The 17,586-nt window shown below is 57.1% G+C and overlaps 2 protein-coding genes across 3 annotated transcripts in view; both read left to right on the top strand.

The window, feature by feature from the left end:
* ATP2A3 (ATPase sarcoplasmic/endoplasmic reticulum Ca2+ transporting 3) overlaps window positions 1–887 on the top strand; it is a 38,454-nt gene extending 37,567 nt beyond the window's left edge. For both annotated transcript variants that reach the window (XM_060290909.2, XM_060290912.2), the window contains exon 21: window positions 669–887. In XM_060290909.2, the coding sequence (XP_060146892.1) occupies window positions 669–769 (101 nt within the window). In that variant the 3' untranslated portion in view covers window positions 770–887. The remainder of the gene's footprint in view (window positions 1–668) is intronic.
* Window positions 806–15,294, top strand: P2RX1 (purinergic receptor P2X 1). Its single transcript, XM_030861758.3, has 12 exons — window positions 806–1,062; window positions 9,679–9,826; window positions 10,126–10,197; window positions 10,654–10,723; window positions 10,965–11,061; window positions 11,365–11,445; window positions 11,708–11,849; window positions 13,503–13,630; window positions 14,065–14,155; window positions 14,575–14,640; window positions 14,880–14,981; window positions 15,092–15,294. Exons 1-12 carry the CDS (start codon window positions 926–928, stop codon window positions 15,155–15,157), a joined length of 1,200 nt encoding a protein of 399 aa, XP_030717618.1. The 5' UTR covers window positions 806–925; the 3' UTR covers window positions 15,158–15,294.
* The last annotated feature ends 2,292 nt before the right edge of the window (window positions 15,295–17,586 follow it).

Genomic DNA, 17,586 nt, shown 5'->3' with positions numbered 1-17,586 from the left:
GGGTGTTCGCTGAGGCGGTCTGATGTCAGGCTTCCCCTGCTGGGCTCTGAGAGCCCCACAGTGATGTGTGACAGACGCGGCCTTCGCCTTGCCTGGGTTCCTGCGCCCTGTGCTGGTTTCAGGGTGGTGGAGGTGCGGCTAGGACAAGAGAGGTGGGGGGATGGAGATGCCAGCCCGACCCTGAGGTTGACTGGGCACGGGCCAGGCTCAGACCCAGAGGGATGGGTGGATGGAAGGTGGTCTATAAGGGCGGGGTGGGGGTCCTGCCCCAGGTTCAGGAAGTGTCAGGCAGCTGGGCTGGAAGCAGCCCTCCTTCCTCTCTGCCCTCCTGGCTGTAGACTCCCAGGGACTGAGCTTTCCACCTGGGGCCAAGGTAGGGTGGGGAGGATGTTTGGATACAAGATGGGTCCCTGGTTTGGGGAGGGCTCCAGCCTGAGGCCACTCCACCCAGGCCCTGGCCTGAGCCCCCAGCTCTGTTCCACCAAGCTCGTGGGGGGCAGACAGCTTTATCTTTGCCTTGTGACGGGTGGCCCATGGTTTCCTGCCAGCAGCTCCCGTTTCCGGAGGCCCAGCAGGGCCCAGGCGGAGCCAGGAGGGGCAGTGGGGCCGGGCCTGGGTGGCCCCCTGGCCCCGCCCCCGCCTATCTTTGGGAATTTATTTGTCCACAGGCACAGCTGGTCCACAGTCCATTGCCTGCCAGGGGCCAAGCGCGGCTCTGACCACCCAAGGACTCTCCCTCCCAACTCAAGTGCTGACAACTGACCTCTGACTCCCGACCTCTGGCCTCACCTTTCCCACCCTGCTCTTCCTAAGGGGCTGGGAAACCTCTAGAAACTTCGCTGTAGACTTGGGTGTTGACGCCTGGCTCACCCCAGGAGCCAAGGCCGGGCAGGGGGCTCGGCTCTCAGCCCCCAGCTGGGCCACCATGGCGCGGCGGCTCCAGGACGAGCTGGCCTCCTTCTTCTTTGAGTATGACACTCCCCGCATGGTGCTTGTGCGCAACAAGAAGGTGGGCGTCATCTTCCGCCTGATCCAGCTCGTGGTTCTGGTCTACGTCATTGGGTGAGTCTGGACGCCCCCCCTGCTGCCCTCCTGCACCAGCCCCCAACCCAGGCCTGTCCTCCAGGCTGATGCTTCCCATGACCCCAAAGAGCCCCTCTTTCCCTCCACGGCCTGTCACGCTTCCTGACAAACTTTTCAGGTGCCATTCAGAAGGAAGGGAAGCCTGCTAACCCGCTGCCTAGGTGGGGACACTGTGACGAGGGGCAGCCCTGCCTCCGGTCATGTGGTGAACAAGAGGCAAAGCCTCTGGGCTCTGAGGAACTGACCCACTGCTAATGGTTCCCTCAAGGGGTGGGGGGGGCATCAGAGGCCAGGGCCCCAGCCAGCCCCAGCCAGAGCCCTTCCACTTCTGACCTCCCAGCCAAGCCACGCAGCTCCTGAGAGATGGAGGCCGCACCCCACTTTACAGGCCAGAGTGGGACGGGCCCTGCGCTCACCTGCCCTGCCTAAAGTAAAGGCATCCTGGTCTATTCCAGAACCTGAGCAGAGAAACCTTCAAATTCAGAACACCTGGTGCCTTAATGGTGGCATGTCACGCAGAGGTGGGAGGTCCGTTCTGGTCCCGGGGAAGACAGCTCCTTTCTGGGCATCATGGGGCCTGTCCCACCGCCCCAGGGGTGCAGGGGCAGAAGTAGGTGGGACTCCCCTGTGGGCTGCTGTTCTGGGAGCCACGCAAAGGCCATCTTCCTGAAATCGGTCTGGCTGTCTGGGCAGGTGCTTATGTGATCACACGTGTGTGTGGTGTGTGGATGCGTGTGCATTGTACCCAGGGCTCTGTGTGGGGTGCACGTGCCCTCGTGTGTCTGGGCACGAGCCTATCGGGTGTGGTTGCTGGGGGTGCCCCTGGGGCTGGGCGCCCCTGTGTCAGGGACACTATGTCAACTTACAGTGACTCCACAGAGGGCTCCTGGAGGCCTCAAGGCCACTGAAGGGGGTTCAGCCCCCGCTGGGGGGTCTGGGGCACCCAGAAGCCCTGCCCCTCTGGTCTCCGTGTCCCCGTTTTTGCTGTGAGACCAAACTAGGGCGGGCTGACCAGGAGGCCAGTGACCACCTGGTCCCCCTAGGGCCTCTGACATCCAAAACAACCTTCCCTCTGCCCCCCACCCCCTGCCCCCGAGGCCCCAGAGCTGGTTGGGTGGAGCCAGGGCCACGACCCAGCCCTCCGATACCTTTCGACTCTGCCTCCTTACTGTTCACAAACCAGTTTGATATGTGCAGTGTCATTGAGCTTGTGAGGGAAAGAGACCCAGAGGGGAGCAGTGGGGTTTCCAGGTCACACAGCAAGTCAGCATCCAGGCCCAGTTAGAACTGGGGCCTCCTGATCCCCAGCCTTGACTCTGCCTTCTCTTCCCCTCTTCACAAGGGCTCTGAGAACCCTTCTAATGGGGCCCCGATGTGTTTCCACCATTAGCCACACTCCTGACCCTCCAGCGGGGAGAGAGCTTGCCCACAGGCCCAGCGCATCGCTCCCACCAAGAGGCTGGGAGAACGTTGTCCTCACCGTGGCCCCCATGGTTCCCCATCTCTGCTCTCGGGTCAGCACTGCCAGACCTCCTTTTGTGTGTTGGTGACAGACTGTCAGAGGGAAAGGCACAGTCCTCCCACCCCACTCCCAGCTGCAGCAGATGCCCCAAGCCACCATCCAGTCCTGAACACATGCCTCCAGTGACGGGGACCTCACTACCTGCCTCCTTCCCTTCCTCTCTCCCAAGACAGTGCACTCAGTTTCCAAATGGATGTGGCCTCCTCAGTGTTGGTGAGACTCAGAGACACTGAATGATTTAGCCTGGTTCTCACAGCTAGAAAAAGGCTGAACCAGGACTTGAATCCAGCTGTGTGACTCCAAAGTTGGACTTGATATCCTGGAAAGGAAACATGCTCAGAGAGGGGCACTGACCTGCCCCAGTCACAGAGCAGAGGGAGGCAGGCAGAGTCCCTGGAAACACCCACCAACCCCCAGACTCCAGCTGGGGCTGCCACTCCTGCTGTCTCTGGTGCCGCCACTCCTGCTGTCTCTGGTGCCCTCGTCTGGCCACTGCCCACTGCTGCACTGACCGCTCAGCTAGGCACCCGCAACTGCTGACCAAACCCAGCCTGCACTTTGTCTTACAATTTCAGACCTCAGTTTCCCAGCTGTTCCACAGAGCAGGGGTTAGGGGACCCCCTCCAAAGACATTGTCTGCAGGCTCAATAATTTGCCCTTTTCTGAGGAGGGATGGCCTATCTTTAATTGCCCCCCCTTCCCAAGGGCCCTGTCTGTCAGACTCTCTGGTCCTGTGGGCATTGCAGGGGCACAGAGGGGAGCATAGAAGAGCCAGACACCCCAACCCCAGAGACAGAGAGATAGTCCAGATGGGGGGTGGGCAGACACAGAGACAGAACTGGACAGAGGGACAGACATTGGAACACAACACTCAGATGAAGAGAGAGGCCCTGAGGCTCAGATATGGAGAGGGAATTATTGAGACAGAGGCAGAGAGGCTGAGATGCTGAGAACTCGAACAGACTCCGAGGAGGGAAACTGAGGCTGTTTTCTCTGTCAGTCACAATCCTCCGGGAAGTCGAGGGCAAGTGGAGGGAGCGGACCTGAGGCCCTGGCGGCCTGAGCTAAGATGTCACTCTTTTTATCTCAAATTGGGATGGTTTAATTTGCCGTTAAAGCTGTCTCCTGGGAGGTGATGAGCTCTCTGTAACTGGAGGTGTGCAGGCAGTGAGCTGTCATCCATGACCTCGCAGGCCCATACAAGAGGTGTGTTGGGATATGTCCCTGTCTGGGGGGCTCTGGCTGCACACACAGGAGGGTCTCAAGGGGATTTATGAATGCTGCTTGGGGAGGGGAGCCTGGGAAGACTTCCTGGAGGAGGTGGCACAGTGGTAGAGCCAGCCTTGAGCAAAGGCCTGGAGGCTCTAGTCCAGGCAGTCCTGCTCTTGGCTTTCCCTCAGGCCTCCTGTGCGCCCCTACACAGAGCTCATGAAATCACATGCCTCTGATCTTGGAGTGCACCAATCAGAGATAAGGAGAGATAGCAATTATTGCTGGGAGAGACACATCCAGGGACACTTCCATAGCATCTTCTCTGTGCCTAGGCCTGCGTCAGGTTCCCTGGGACAGAGGTGGGGTACAGGGTGGGCAGGGGGAGAGAGAGAAGATGAGGATGAGTTAGCTGGAACTTCTTGGTTCCTAGGGACTGAAACCCAATCAAAATGGGTTAACAAGGGAGGATGAGGGTATTAACTGGTTTGTGTAACTGAAAAATCAGTGTGGGCTTCAGGCCTGGCTGGATCCTCCCTGATGAGGGTGCAGGAGCATGTTCTATGGGAAGATGAGGAATTCAGGTTGGTCCCATTGGGTTCTCCAAGGAAGCTAGCCAGGATCTTCTCAGCTCTGCTTTCCTCTGTGGAGGCCTCATTCTCAGGCAGGCTCTCTGCCCTCAGAGTGGAAAAATGGCCACCAGCAGCCCTGGGGCACAAAAGCGTCTTCTCCTCCAGAGTTCCAGCAAAAGTCCCAGGTCCATCTCTTATCGGCTGTGGTTGGGTCATGTGCCCATCCCAGAACCAGTTGTTGTGGCCAAGGAAAGGGAATGTCCTGACTGGTGGAGCCTGGTTGGGTACCCACCTCGCTTCAGGCACTTCTGCTGGAAAGCAGAGTGTGATCAAAGGTCCTGGGGCAGGGAAGGAACACCCAAAGAGTCACTAGGGCTAGGCTGAGGGAGCATGAATAGAGACAGGGAGAGGAAGTGGAGGAGTGAGCAGGGCCACTGGCTCAGGCCTCTCAATGCTGAGTTGAGGGATATGGGCTTTCTCCTGCAGGTGGTGGGGAGCCATGGAAGGGTGTCTAACAGGGGAAGGCCCAGGGCAGGCAGGTGCTGGGGTAGGGGGTGGAGGCCAGAGGCAGGACAGCTGTGAAGAGGCAGCAGTGATAAGAGGTGAGGGTGAGGCCAAGGCAGAAGCAGCGAGCATGGAAGACAGGTCATCATCCCAGCGGGCCCCGCACTGGGGGTGGCCACAGCTCAGCTTCTGCCCACCGTTGCTGCATCAGGACATGTGCCCAGCATGGCCAGAGTTCCTGACTTCTCAAGAGCAGTGGGAAATTGGAAATTATGGGTGAAAGGAACGTCTCTTGGTTTTTAGAGGTTGATGATTCAGTCAAAACACTTACAGACATAAATCATCAGCCTGACTTGTCTGCAGACTGCATGTTGATGAACCTCTGAGCCCCGGTGTGGGCCCCAGCTCTGAACTCAGTCCCTCCTGGGCCCGGAGCCTGGTCTTGCCTCTCTTCAAGGGTGCTCTGCCCAATAGCCCGTGGCCCAAGGCTATACCCTGTATCACCAGCCACATGCCCTGTCCTCCCTGCCGCACGCCAGAGCTGCCCCGGCATCTGCCCCAGCTCCTCTTGTGTCTCAGCCTCCCCACAAGAAGCCCTCTGGGTTCTTTGATGAAAGCCAAGGGGAGATGGGAAGGATGGAGGGATGCAAAGAATGGGGGCATGAGAGGGAGGGTGCCGTGTCCAGGCTGTGAGCCTGGGGGTTGGGGCAAGTATGGCCCCGTCCTTCAGGATGAGGGCACCAGAGAAGGAAGTTCTGTGGGAAGATGAGGCGTTCAGTTTGGTCCGGTTGAAGTTTTGTTTTGAGATAGATTTCACAAGTCATAATGTTCACCCTTTTAAAGTACACAAGTTGGTGGATTTTAGTGTAATCACGAAGTTGTGCAACCATCACCACTATCTAATTCCAGAACGTTTGCGCTATTCCAAAAGGAGCCTCACACCCCTTAGCAGCCACTCCCCGTCGCGCCTCCCTACCCCTTGCTCTGCCTATTTTGGACGTTTCATAAAGATCAAATCGTACAATATGTGGCCTTTTTGTGTCTGGCTTCTGTCACTTAGCACCATGTTTGCAAGGTTCGTCCACGTTGGTTGTAACACGTTTCAGTTTTCAGTCCTTTTAATGGCTGAATAATATTCCACTGTATGGAAATTCCACACTTAGCTGGGCATTTGGGTTGTTTCCACTTTTTGCTTGTGAATAATGTTGTGAACATTTGTGTATAAGTTTCTGTGTGGACATGTTTTCCGTTCTCTTGGGTATTCGGTTCTAGGAGTGGAGTTGCTGGGTCAAATGGTAATTCCATGTTTAACTTTCTGAGGACCTTCCAGACTGTTTTCCAAAGGGTCAAGTTAAGTTGGAGGTACCTATGAGATGTCTGGGAGGGGGGTGGGAGGGTAGGCAGGGCAGGGGGGGAGGAATCTGTGTCACCAAACAGTTGGAGGTTCAACATTTGCATAAGTTCTTTTTTTTTAAAATGTTTATTTATTTGGCTGCACCGCGTCTCAGTTGCGGCATGCAGGATCTTCGCTGGCATGTGGGATCTAGTTCCCTGACCAGGGATCAAACCTGGGCCCCCTGCATTGGGAGCACGGAGTCTTAACCACTGGACCACTAGGGAAGCCCCTATATAAGTTCTTTGAGTGCAGAATTTTGGTTTGTTTTTCCTTGGCACATAATAGGGGTCCGATAAATAAATATCTGTTGAATGACTGAATGTGTGGAACTGAATCTTGGAGGAGAGTGCAGAAGTGGAGATAAAAAATCGGGACAAAGTGTGCCCGCAACAGCACACACAAGGTTCTGCCTGGGCTGAGAATGGAAGCCAGAAGATGGGGACAGATCGACATTTAAGGAGGAATTGGTGAAGGAGGACCAGAGACCGTAAATAAATAGGATTATTTTATCATGTGCTTGCTGCATGCCAAGCACTGTGTTAATTTCCTTAAAAAGAACTCATGGGAACGTCCTCCACACCATCACCTAGACTCTTTTTCTTCCTGGAGCCCAGCCCACGGCTCAGTGAGGGGTAGGGCCTTGCTTGTAAATATCTGTGGAACGATCAGCATCTTTGAGGTAGGTGCCTTCACCTCCTTTTACTGAGACGTCTAGTGCTCAGAGAGGTTTAGTCTTTAGCCTGAAGCCACGCAGCTGGTGAGTGGCGGTGCTGGTGTGTGAACCTCGGCCTCTGTGACTCCAGAGGCCACACTCTCAGCCACTCCACCATGTGGCCTCTTCCACAAGGGGCTGTTGAAGAAGAGAGACTACTGAGGATGAGGAGGAGAGAATGGAAAAGAGAATTTCTGGAAGGGGAGGGGCTTCTGAAGATGCCAGTGTCTTTGGCATCAGACCCCCTTGGTGGCCTTCCTGGGGTGTTGACCACAAGACCGGATCACGGAGAGCATGGCTTTGGAGGGAGAGGCCTGGCGCCATGGTCATTCCGGTATTATCAGAACCGAGGTCATTGATGTCAGATTTGGGCCACAGGACTGACAGCCCCTGGGAACGGACACAGCCTGAAATGGCTACATCAGCCCCGGGGCACAGCCTCCGTGTGGCTCCTGGCAGACACATTGATGCCAGACTGCTCAGTGGCGGGGCCAGGGTCCTGGGCTGGGGAGCCTCGAGCCTGGGTCTGCCTCTGACTCGGGAGGGACACTCCCTCAGGCCTCAGTTTTTCTATCTATACGGTGAGGAGTTGGTTCTGAGCAAAGAGAGAAATGCTGCTACTAGGATGTCAGGGATCGGGGGGCCCAGGAGGCAGGCCGGTGACCTCTCTCTCCTGCAGCGTGTTCAGAGTGCGGAGCAGCTCCCCGTCATCCCCCTCAGTAGCAACTTCACACTTGGACCTGGAGCCAGAGGCCTTCCTGGAGGAAGGAACCTAAGGAGACTGGGGGAATAGGTGATGGCCCACCCTCCCTGACGGGGCTGGAGGCAAGCAGGCAGGCTCAGGCTTTGTCATGCCTCACCTGTTGCCATCTGAGACCTGCAGGGGGCAGCAGTGACCACGCTTAAGCTTGGGAGGGGTTGTCTGGGCTCCAGCACCAGGCTTTGGGGGTTGAGGGGGCTTGGAGAAGGAGAGGAGTAGACTATAGGAGGGGAGAGGACGACATTGGTGGGCTGCCTTCCTGGAGCCTGGAGCAGGGAGACAGCCCCCAGAGAGCTAGTGGTGACTGGGAATAGGAGGCCTGGAGAACTCCGTCATGGGTCCTGAGCTCTGGGGGACAGAAGAAGGGCTCTGAGCTCTGCTTTGGACGGGTGGGCTAAAGGTAGGGTGAGGGGTGACAGGGGCAGAAACACACCTCCCCACAGTCAGCCACAGCCACAAGTGTGCTCACAGATTTGCCCTGGAGATACACAGCTACACACTCTGATGGATACCATGGACACACACACACACACACACACATACACACAGAGTTACAATGAATCGCCAAGATTCTTTCCTGAAGGAAGGGGACCACACCCTGGAGAGAAGTATTATCCACAACTCTCACTTGTAAGCTACGGAAACCAAACCCAAATTGGCTTAAATAAAGGAAAAGAATTTATTAACTTATATAACTGAGAAGTCCAGAAGTGACTTTTCAACATGCTTCAGGTGTGGCAGGATCCAGGTGCTCAAGCAACATTGTCAGGGGTCTGCCCCTCTCCATCTACTGGCCTGGCTTTTCTCTAAGCTGGCTTCATTCTCAGGCTTGCTGTCTCCGTGAGGTAACACAGATGACTAACCATACCTTGCTTAGCCACCCAACAGAGAGGACGTTTCTTTCCCAGTAATTCCCAGAAAAATTCGGGCTGCGTTGCTGAAACTCCTTAGGGTTGTGTGCCCATCCTTAGACCCATTGCTGTTGCTAGGGCAATGGAACATTGATTGGCAAACCCTGGTCGTGTGCCCCCCACTGTGGGGCTAGGAGGGAGGTTGACCCCACTAAACCTCCCAGATTGGAAGTGGAGAACCCAGAGGAGCAGGGGTTCTTGATGCTGGGAGGGGAAGGCCAGAATCTCCCGAGAAAGCTGGGAGACCTCCAGCCTGACCCACACCCACAAGGGCCTCATCTGGGGCCAGATGCTGTGAGCCCTTCAAAGGGCCACTTGCCCCTCTGGTTTCCCTTCCAGTCAGTCCCCCTCCCCAAGAGCTCCCAGCATGGCTGAGATAATAGTAGCTAATGTCTATACAGTGCTTAGCCCATGCCCGTTTCCATTCCAAGTGCTTTCACAGGCATTAACTCACAACATAAGTAGTATTGGTACTATTATTGTTTACATTTTACAAGGAAACTGAAACAGAGAGGGATTTGCCCTAAACAGAGACTAGTTTACCCTCATACAGCCTGTGAGATTCAAGCCCAGACTCTCGGGCACCAAAGGCCAGGCTCTCGGCCATCATCATACTCTGCTGTTTCTCAGCGGGAAGAGCTCAGGAAGGAAGGAGATAGGGCTGAAGACTGGAGTCCAAGCAGCTTGGCCTCCAACAAATGCTACTCTTGGAAAAGGCTCTGAAAGAGACCTTCAGGGGCTCTGCTCCCTGGCCAACCAGTAAGAGTATTTTTATAGTGAAAAGAATGGTAGAACCCTAGGCACAGGCCAGCAGGGGGAGCAGGTGAGGATTTCCAGCCTCCAGTCCCAGATGTAGCTTTAGGAACGGAGAGTGGCTCAGAGACGCGTCTGGGGAGGGGAAGGGAAAGGACTTGACACGTCCAGCTGGTGCCGGAAGGGGCGGTGGCCCACAGCCTCATGCCATCCTTGAATGGCTCCGGCCAACTCTGGCCCCTCTGCCCCCCTGCAGGTGGGTGTTTGTCTATGAGAAGGGCTACCAGACCTCGAGTGGCCTCATCAGCAGCGTGTCTGTGAAACTCAAGGGTCTGGCTGTGACGAAGCTCCCAAGCCTGGGCCCCCAGGTCTGGGATGTGGCTGACTACGTCTTCCCAGCCCAGGTGAGCAGACTCGGGGTGCACCTTCCACCCACAGGGCTTGCTGGCTCAGAGCTGGGTTAGGCTCCGTCCCACCTCCCTGGGGGACCAGCCTAGCTCCTCTCTCTCTCTGGGCCTCAGATTCCCTGTGAGTGAGGGGCGGAAGCAGCCTCATAACATCACCCCAGTCTGATGTCGTGGGTTATGGAGGCTGCTGGGTGTCCTGTGGGTTCTGGGGGCTTGCTAGGGCAGTGCTTGGGTTCTTGGGGCTCTTCTCCCAGCTCAGAGCCCTGCCCTCCCCTCCCCCTGCCTCTCACTTCCAGGGGGACAACTCCTTTGTGGTCATGACCAATTTTATCGCCACCCCCCGGCAGGCCCAAGGCCACTGTGCAGAGGTGAGGACTGTTGCCCATCCCCCCTTCTTGGACCCACAGGGGAAAATAACATAGAAGAGGAGGCCCCCTTGGGCATTGGAGGGGAAGCCAGGTAGGCTTCCTGCGGCACCACAGTGGTGGAATCTCAGGCATAAGTTCACACCCAGTAATGGCCCACCACTGGCGGTTGCTGAGGCTTCCCTCCCAGCTGTGTGCCACGCAGGATGCTGAGCCTCAGTGCCTGCCCAACGCCCAGGCCCCAACCTCCCCTACCCCTGCTGTGACATCAGCACTAGGGCAGCTTGGCATGAGCCCAGAGGGTCCTGGGAGAGGACTGGGGGAAGGAGGCTGTGATTAAGCGTCACTCCAAAGGGGTCTGAGACTCTGCCCCACACCCTAGGGCCATGCAGGGGGTGGGGGGATCTTCTTAGGACCCTACCCAGGGGACCTGGGGCCAGCAGCTCTCCCCTTCCCCAGAACCCAGAAGGGGGCACGTGCACGAATAATAGTGGCTGCACCCCGGGAAAGGCAGAAAGGAAGGCCCAAGGTAAGGTCGGCCTCCTCCTGTCCCCCTCCACAGCCTGTCAGTTCCAGGCTTCCTCCACCAGGATGTCCTTCCTGCTCTCTCTCTTCCCGCCACCTTGACCTTGGCCTCCCCTGTCCCAGAACCAGCCAGGCTTCTGCTCTTGGGCGCCCCATCAATGGGGGCTCCTAGGAGTGGGGCCTGGGGGTTCTCCTCTGCACCCCCAGCTTGGGGTGGGCACCCAGGGGTTCCACCCTTGCTCCAGGCATCCGCACAGGCAAGTGTGTGGCCTTCAACGACATCGTGCATACGTGTGAGATCTTTGGCTGGTGCCCCGTGGAGGTGGATGACAACATCCCATGGTAATGCCCTGTCCTTCCAGGGAGCTGGGAGCAGGGTCCCCAGCCCAGACTAGAGGAGCATCTGGATCTGTGCTCTGTCCCCCCTTCTTCCAACCCCACCCTCACCCCATCTGTGCAGCTCAGGCCAAAGATGCCCCAGCCTCTGCTCAAGGGGCCTGAGAGTCCACATTACAGCATGCCCACCCCTCCAATGACTCAGGAAGATCCCATAGGCTCTCACAGCCCCACACGCCAAGCCCAGCTCTGGTAGGCACACGAAGGACTCCTGGGGAGGGGGCAGCAGGTGAGTGCCGTCTCCTCCAGCCCTGCCCTTCTCCGAGAGGCCGAGAACTTCACTCTCTTCATCAAGAACAGCATCAGCTTTCCACGCTTCAAGGTCACCAGGTTTGTGGGAAAAGCGGGCAGAGATGCAGGCGGAGGCTGCTCCAGCCGGTCTTAACCTGTCACCTCTGTCACCCTGCACTCATGCTGAGTTCCTTCTGGAGGCAGAAGCTTGGGCTGGGCCCCTGGGGTGGGCTGCCTTCAGTCTCCAAGGGATAGGGAAGGGGCGTCTCTAGGGCCCGGGAGGGGTCCCCAGAGCTCCCGGGCATGGTGGGTGCCCTCCCAGCTGGCATGCTGCCACCACCAATGCCGTCTGCCCCTGTAGGCGCAACCTGGTGGAGGAGGTGGATGCCGCCTACATGAAGACCTGCCTCTATCACAAGACCTTGCACCCACTGTGCCCAGTTTTCAAGCTCGGCTATATGGTACAAGAGTCAGGCCAGAATTTTAGCACCTTGGCCGAGAAGGTATGGTGCCAGCCGAGTGGGGAGGGCTGGGCCCCCAGATCATCAGGCCAAAAAAGACTTTTCAGGCCCAGTTAACCCCCGCACCGCACCCAGTCCCTAGCGTGGGCCGAGCATATATATAGATCTATCCCCTAATACTGGGGGCCCCTGTGGTTCAGGCCTGTGTCCTCAGCAGGGCCTGGCATGGACCTGGCACAGAGGAGGTGCCCAGAATGAATGGCCATAGGCAGATGTCACTTGGCTGTCTTCCGAGGGCCCAGTGTTTTTTAAATATTAGATACAAGCAGCTTAAATCCCATGGCCCATGGCCCTGGGAAATCCTGTGCCTGCCCAGGTTTCCTGGGAATTCTGGAGGCTGAGATGCACACAGTCATGTGGGATTCCCAGAGAAACGTTACCTTATAAGGAGCACAGACCTGTCTGACTGGGTTCAGATCCTGGCTCAGACAAGTCTCTTACCTTCAGTGAGTCTGCGCTTTTGCACCTGTAAAGTGGGAGCAGTAATAGTGCAAGTCTCTCGGGATTGCCTTGAGGGCATGGGACAGCACTTCAGGGTGGCCTGGCCCAAGGCATCCTAGGTACGTGCTCCCTTGTGAGCCTTATCCGCTCCTGTGGGATCCAGGGATGGAAATCAACCCCTCTCTGTGACATCACACACCAAAACAACTCACCCACAGTGCCTTTATGGAGAACACGGGTCAGCAAACTTTTTCTTTAAGGGGCCAGAGAATACGTATGGGCCACAGGTCACATGGTCTCTGTTCTAGCCACCCAGATCAGCTGCTGTAGGGCAAAGGCAGCCACAGGCAATGTGTAAACAGATTCGGCCCCGAGGCCTCAGTTTGCCAACCCCTGGAGGGGGTTTACGCAGTAGCAACACACAGGACCAGAAAGCTGAATGTTAGTTTCCCCTGTTCCTAAAAATCTCCCTGCCACCCCCAGTAGGAACTTCTCACCCATCACCATTGTCGGTAGGCATCTAGCCTCCCGCCTAGCTGCCCAGCTCCACGCAATTCTCCTCTTGCTCAGCCCACCTGTCCCTGATCCTTGCCTCGCCCAGAGGGGCTTCACTTTCTCAGGTTTTCTCTTCCCAGCCCATGTCTTTACAGACTCCCTCTTTAATTCAACAGCTATTTACTTGCCTCCTGCGCTGTGACTCAGGAGTCAGTGCAAATGAGACAGACAGCTCCACCCTTGTGGAGTTTACAGTCTTGGAAGAGATGCGTTAATAATCACACAAAATAAATGTGTGGTTACAAAGTGACACGTGTTCTAGAAGAGAACACAGAGGGAATCACAAGGGCATATTTTAGACTGGGGGTGGTGGTCAGGGAAGGCTTCCCAGGAGAAGTGACCAAAGGATGAGAAAGAACCAGCCTTGTGGGGAATGGTGGTGGGCGGGGGTGGGGGTGAGTGGGGGGAGTGACTGCTTGTGCAAAGACCCTGAGGTAGGAAGAACCTGGTGTATTCTAGAAACTGTCAGAAAGCTGGAATGTGATGGTGGGAGGCAGGACCAGAGAGGGTGATGGGACCTCAACCCTGAAGCAGCTCCTCAGTGTCTCTTCTCAAACAGACAGAAAACAGCTGCACCAGCTGTAAGGCAGGAGTTCTTGATCCTAAACCCCGGATCTTGAGGGCCTGTGTCCCTGGTAGGGCGGGGTGGTAGGCATCACCATCGACTGGCACTGTGACCTGGACTGGCATGTGCGACACTGCAAACCCGTCTATGAGTTCCACGGGCTGTATGAAGAGAAAAAACTGTCTCAAGGCTTCAACTTCAGGTGCCTGCCGGGCCCCCACCAGTGCATCCTTCCTTGGCGTCCTGCGGGCTTTTCTACTCCCAGAACCCCTTAAGGCCAAGCAAGTGTCCCCGGGAGGGGAGCAGCGGATCCTAGGAAACTCCCATTCTCCCGGAATTGACCAAGCAGGGAGCACGAGCCCAGAGGCCTGAGCCCTGCCCCTGGCTCTCGGTTCCCTTGAGGCCCACCTGGCCAGGACTGGCTGGGGAGATTGCCCACATCAGGAGTTAGGGCAGCGGTTGAGTACAGCATTCCTGGAATGAGGCCTGCGATTCCCCCTCTATATAATGTTGGGGGGCACGGGGCTGTCCTCATGGACCTCTAAGGGCTCCTGTATCCCTGATGCTGTGGAAACTCTGGACCCAAGACAGTTCTCCATCACCCACCCTCTCCTGCAACCTCTCCCCTTCCCCAAGGTTTGCCAGGCACTTCGTGGAGAATGGGACCAACTACCGGCACCTGTTCAAGGTGTTTGGGATTCGCTTTGACATCCTCGTGGACGGCAAGGTGAGTGTCCAGTGTGAGGGGTAGCCAGAGACACACTCTCGGTTCCTGCCGGTGCTTGTTGGGTGTCTGTGGTTAGAGGCGACAGGAAGTTGGATGGGCCTCATTCAGCACTTCTACATCTGATAACAGAGGGACCCAGATGCTGTTGAGGGCAGGGCTTTCCAGCCTGTGACCACACCTCCCTCACTGTCTCCCCTTGTCCAGGGAGGGCAGAGTCAAGGTCAAAACCCAGGGCTCCCAAGCAGCAGCTGGGTCTCCATGCAGAGCCAGAGCCGTGGGCAGCAGGCTGTGGGACCAGCTGCCAGTGGAGGGTGGGGAAGGCCCCTTGCTCCCGGCCCGGTCTCAGCGCTCCTGTGGAAGGCCTTTTCCACCAGACCCTTCTGACTGTTAACCTTCTTTCCCCTGGGCCCTGCCACCAGGCTGGCAAGTTTGACATCATCCCCACCATGACCACCATTGGCTCTGGGATTGGCATCTTTGGGGTGGTAAGTGCTGAGGTCATGGGGTCACTGTGCCGGGGTCAGGCCCTCCCCTTCCACACCTCAGCAACAAGTCTCCCATCCCAGACCTGACCGAAATTGTTCCCTATTACTGAGCCCACCCCACCTCCCTAGACCCGCACACAGTATGTCTGAGGAAACTGGGGCCCAGAGCTGGGGCAGGACAGAGGTGGGGAGTGGAGGGTCCTGTCCCCACCCCCAGGTTCCCGTGCGCCGCCCCTCAGGCCACGGTTCTCTGCGATCTGCTGCTGCTCCACATCCTGCCCAGGAGGCACTACTACAAGCAGAAGAAGTTCAAGTACGCGGAGGACATGGGGTCAGGGCCGGTAAGAGAACTCCCGGAGCCAGCCCTGCAGAGGCCCCAGGCCTGCGTGTCTGTGCCGGGGAACCAGCTGCTTCTCCCGGGATGACTTTCATCCCCCCAATGTTTACACAGGAGGCGCACGACCCTGCGGCCACCAGCTCCACCCTGGTTCTGCAGGACAACGTGAAGACATCCTGACCTCTGTCCCCCCCCTCCTACTGGACACAGCAGGCAGGGAGCCTGGTGGGGTCTCAGCCAGGGTGGAGGGGTCTCCCCAGGAGCGCTCCCACCCTCTCGGCCAGGCAGACACCAGGTTGCCGGAAGCTCAGGGTGGACTCTGGGAGAGACCTGCACAATTCTGGGCTCTGGCTCCAACTCTGCAGCCCCCAAGGGAGCCTCACACCAGCCTCAGCCACTCCTGGCCCCAGGTTTTATGCCTCTCCCTCTGGGCCCTTGTCCATCCATCCTACTCCCTCATGTCTCCAGACCTCTGCTGTCCCATATGGCAGCCACTAGCCATCGGTGACTATTTAAATTAATTAAGATTGAATAAAATTAAAACTTCAGTTCCTCAAATAGCCACATTACAACTGCTGAATACACACATATGGCTGTGGTTGCCCTATTGAACCACATGGAACGTTTCCAGCATCGCAGAAAGTTCTGTTGGACAGCTCTGCTTGAACCCTGTTTCTTATTGACCCCAGATTTCCCTGGGATGCTTATCAACAGTGCTGGCACCGGGGGATTCCCTGGCAGTCCAGTGTTTAGGACTCTGCGCTTTCATTGCCAAGGGGCCTGGGTTCGATCCCTGGTCAGGGAACTAGGATCCCACAAGCTGCGAGGCCAAAGGAAAAAAAAAAAAAAAGAAAAGCAGTGCCAGCAGCTGGGCGCGCCCCAGACCTCCGGGACCAGAAACTCCACGTCTGGTGACATGGTCTGCAAGCACAGCAAACTCTTCAGGTCATTTTCAGGACCTAAGTTTTAGAACCGCTCCTGATCAGGTATCAGACTTAGCTGGGGCCGGCATCCCCTGGCAGGTGCGGGCCTTGAGCAGGTGTGTGGTGTGCTCACAGGCCACACGGTGTCTCATGCACTCCTCCCCCACGTGCACACTCACCCGCATGCACGCTCACCCGCACGCACAGCCCCCCCTCCCATCCACACTGTGTGTTTGAACAGCTTGGGCCCTGCAAACACAACCATCTGAACACACCTACACCCCCAGGCGCAGACTCATGGTCCATGCCACCCCGCCTCTGTGGGGATGTGCTTCTCCTCAAGTGTGTCAGGCCAGGACAGCCCCTTCTAGTGATGAATCCTTACTCAGCTACCTCTGGTCGGCGTGGGAGCCTCACCCGAATCCTGGGCTCTCTGCCTGTGAGCCAGCCCCAGCTCCCGGGGCCTTCCCGGCCCTGTGTGAACACAAGGTCTGGGAAATCAAGGGCTGGAGTGTAATAAGAGGATTGGTGAACGAGTTCAAACCTCTGCCTTCCGCCCTTTCTTCCCAGCCCTCTCTGAAACCCAGTGTCCGCAGCTGTGAAACACGGGGCTGAGCTGAGCGATCTTTGAGATCCTTCTGGGTCTCTCCGTGGGAGGTGGTGAGCTGACCCTTATGCAGAGGCAGTGCTGGGCATCAGCTCACCTCTATCCAGGGTCCGCTGTCCTGGCACGGCCCCAGTCATTGGAGATCTTCCCAACCCTCCTCACGCCCCTCCCCCAGCTTTGAAAGGCCCGGCACTGGGACAAGCAGAGACCCCAGGAGTGGCCTCATGAAAGCAGGGGTGAGGAAGGGACTGGCTGTCCCAGGAGGGAGATCGGATGGAATCCCAAAGAGGGGAGGAAGGTCTTGACTGGAGACAGTGTGGAAGGATCCTCCAGGGACCCTGCTGTGGGCATGACCCTCTGGCCAAGCAGGGTCTCTGGGCACCCCCATCACCATGCTCTGTCTAGACCAGTGTTGTCCGACACCAGTGATGGAACAGTGTCTATCTGTGCTGTCCAATGTAGTATTCACATTGTGGACGTTAAGTATTTAAAATGTGGCTCATGCAACCAAGGAACTGAATTTTTTATTTTATTCATTTGAATTTAACTCGCCACGTATGGCTAGTGGCTACCATATTGAACATCACAGGCTAGCCCCTCCCCTCTCCCTCAGGCCCTTGGCCTCCTGCCGTCTTCCCCGGCCAAGAGCCATCCCTCGGATTTTACAAGACAGGCACTCCCTCTTCTTCCCTCCCTTCCTTCTCCAGATCTACCTGCTTGTGCACCTCCAGTCCCCTTCCCTCCCGAGTGAGCAGAGGATTCCTCCCTGGAAATCATGCCTCCCCCAGCCTGGAGGCCGCCTCTCCTCTCTCCCGCTCCCCTCCTGCCTCCTCGCAGCCCACATTTCCCTGCTGCTCTGCCTGCTCTCCGTTCACTGCCACCACCATTCCAGAAAGACCAGTCTGCACTTCCCTCTGGGTCCCACCCTCTACAATTGGCCTCCAGCCCCTACCCCCACTTCTAGATGCCCTTGCCAAGGTTACCAGCGGCGTCCTTGTTGCCAGATGCAAGCAGACACTTCAGCCCATATCCTGCTCAGCCTGTCAGCCTCTGACACTGTTGGCCGAGCCCTCCTTTGT

The sequence above is a fragment of the Globicephala melas genome, chromosome 20, assembly GCF_963455315.2.
Source record: "Globicephala melas chromosome 20, mGloMel1.2, whole genome shotgun sequence".
Classification (NCBI taxonomy): domain Eukaryota; kingdom Metazoa; phylum Chordata; class Mammalia; order Artiodactyla; family Delphinidae; genus Globicephala; species Globicephala melas.
The sequence above is the reverse complement of the archived record's forward strand: the minus strand, read 5'-3'. Positions and strand labels throughout refer to the sequence as shown.

What these genes read in the sequence shown, in the direction of transcription:
- P2RX1 (XM_030861758.3), top strand. Translation starts at nt 926, where the DNA reads ATGGCGCGGCGGCTCCAGGACGAGCTGGCCTCCTTCTTCTTTGAGTAT. An exon ending in GTGGATGACAACATCCCATG is followed by an intron (nt 11,062 to 11,364) that starts GTAATGCCCTGT and finishes CGTCTCCTCCAG; the next exon opens with CCCTGCCCTTCTCCGAGAGG. An exon ending in AGGACATGGGGTCAGGGCCG is followed by an intron (nt 14,982 to 15,091) that starts GTAAGAGAACTC and finishes ATGTTTACACAG; the next exon opens with GAGGCGCACGACCCTGCGGC.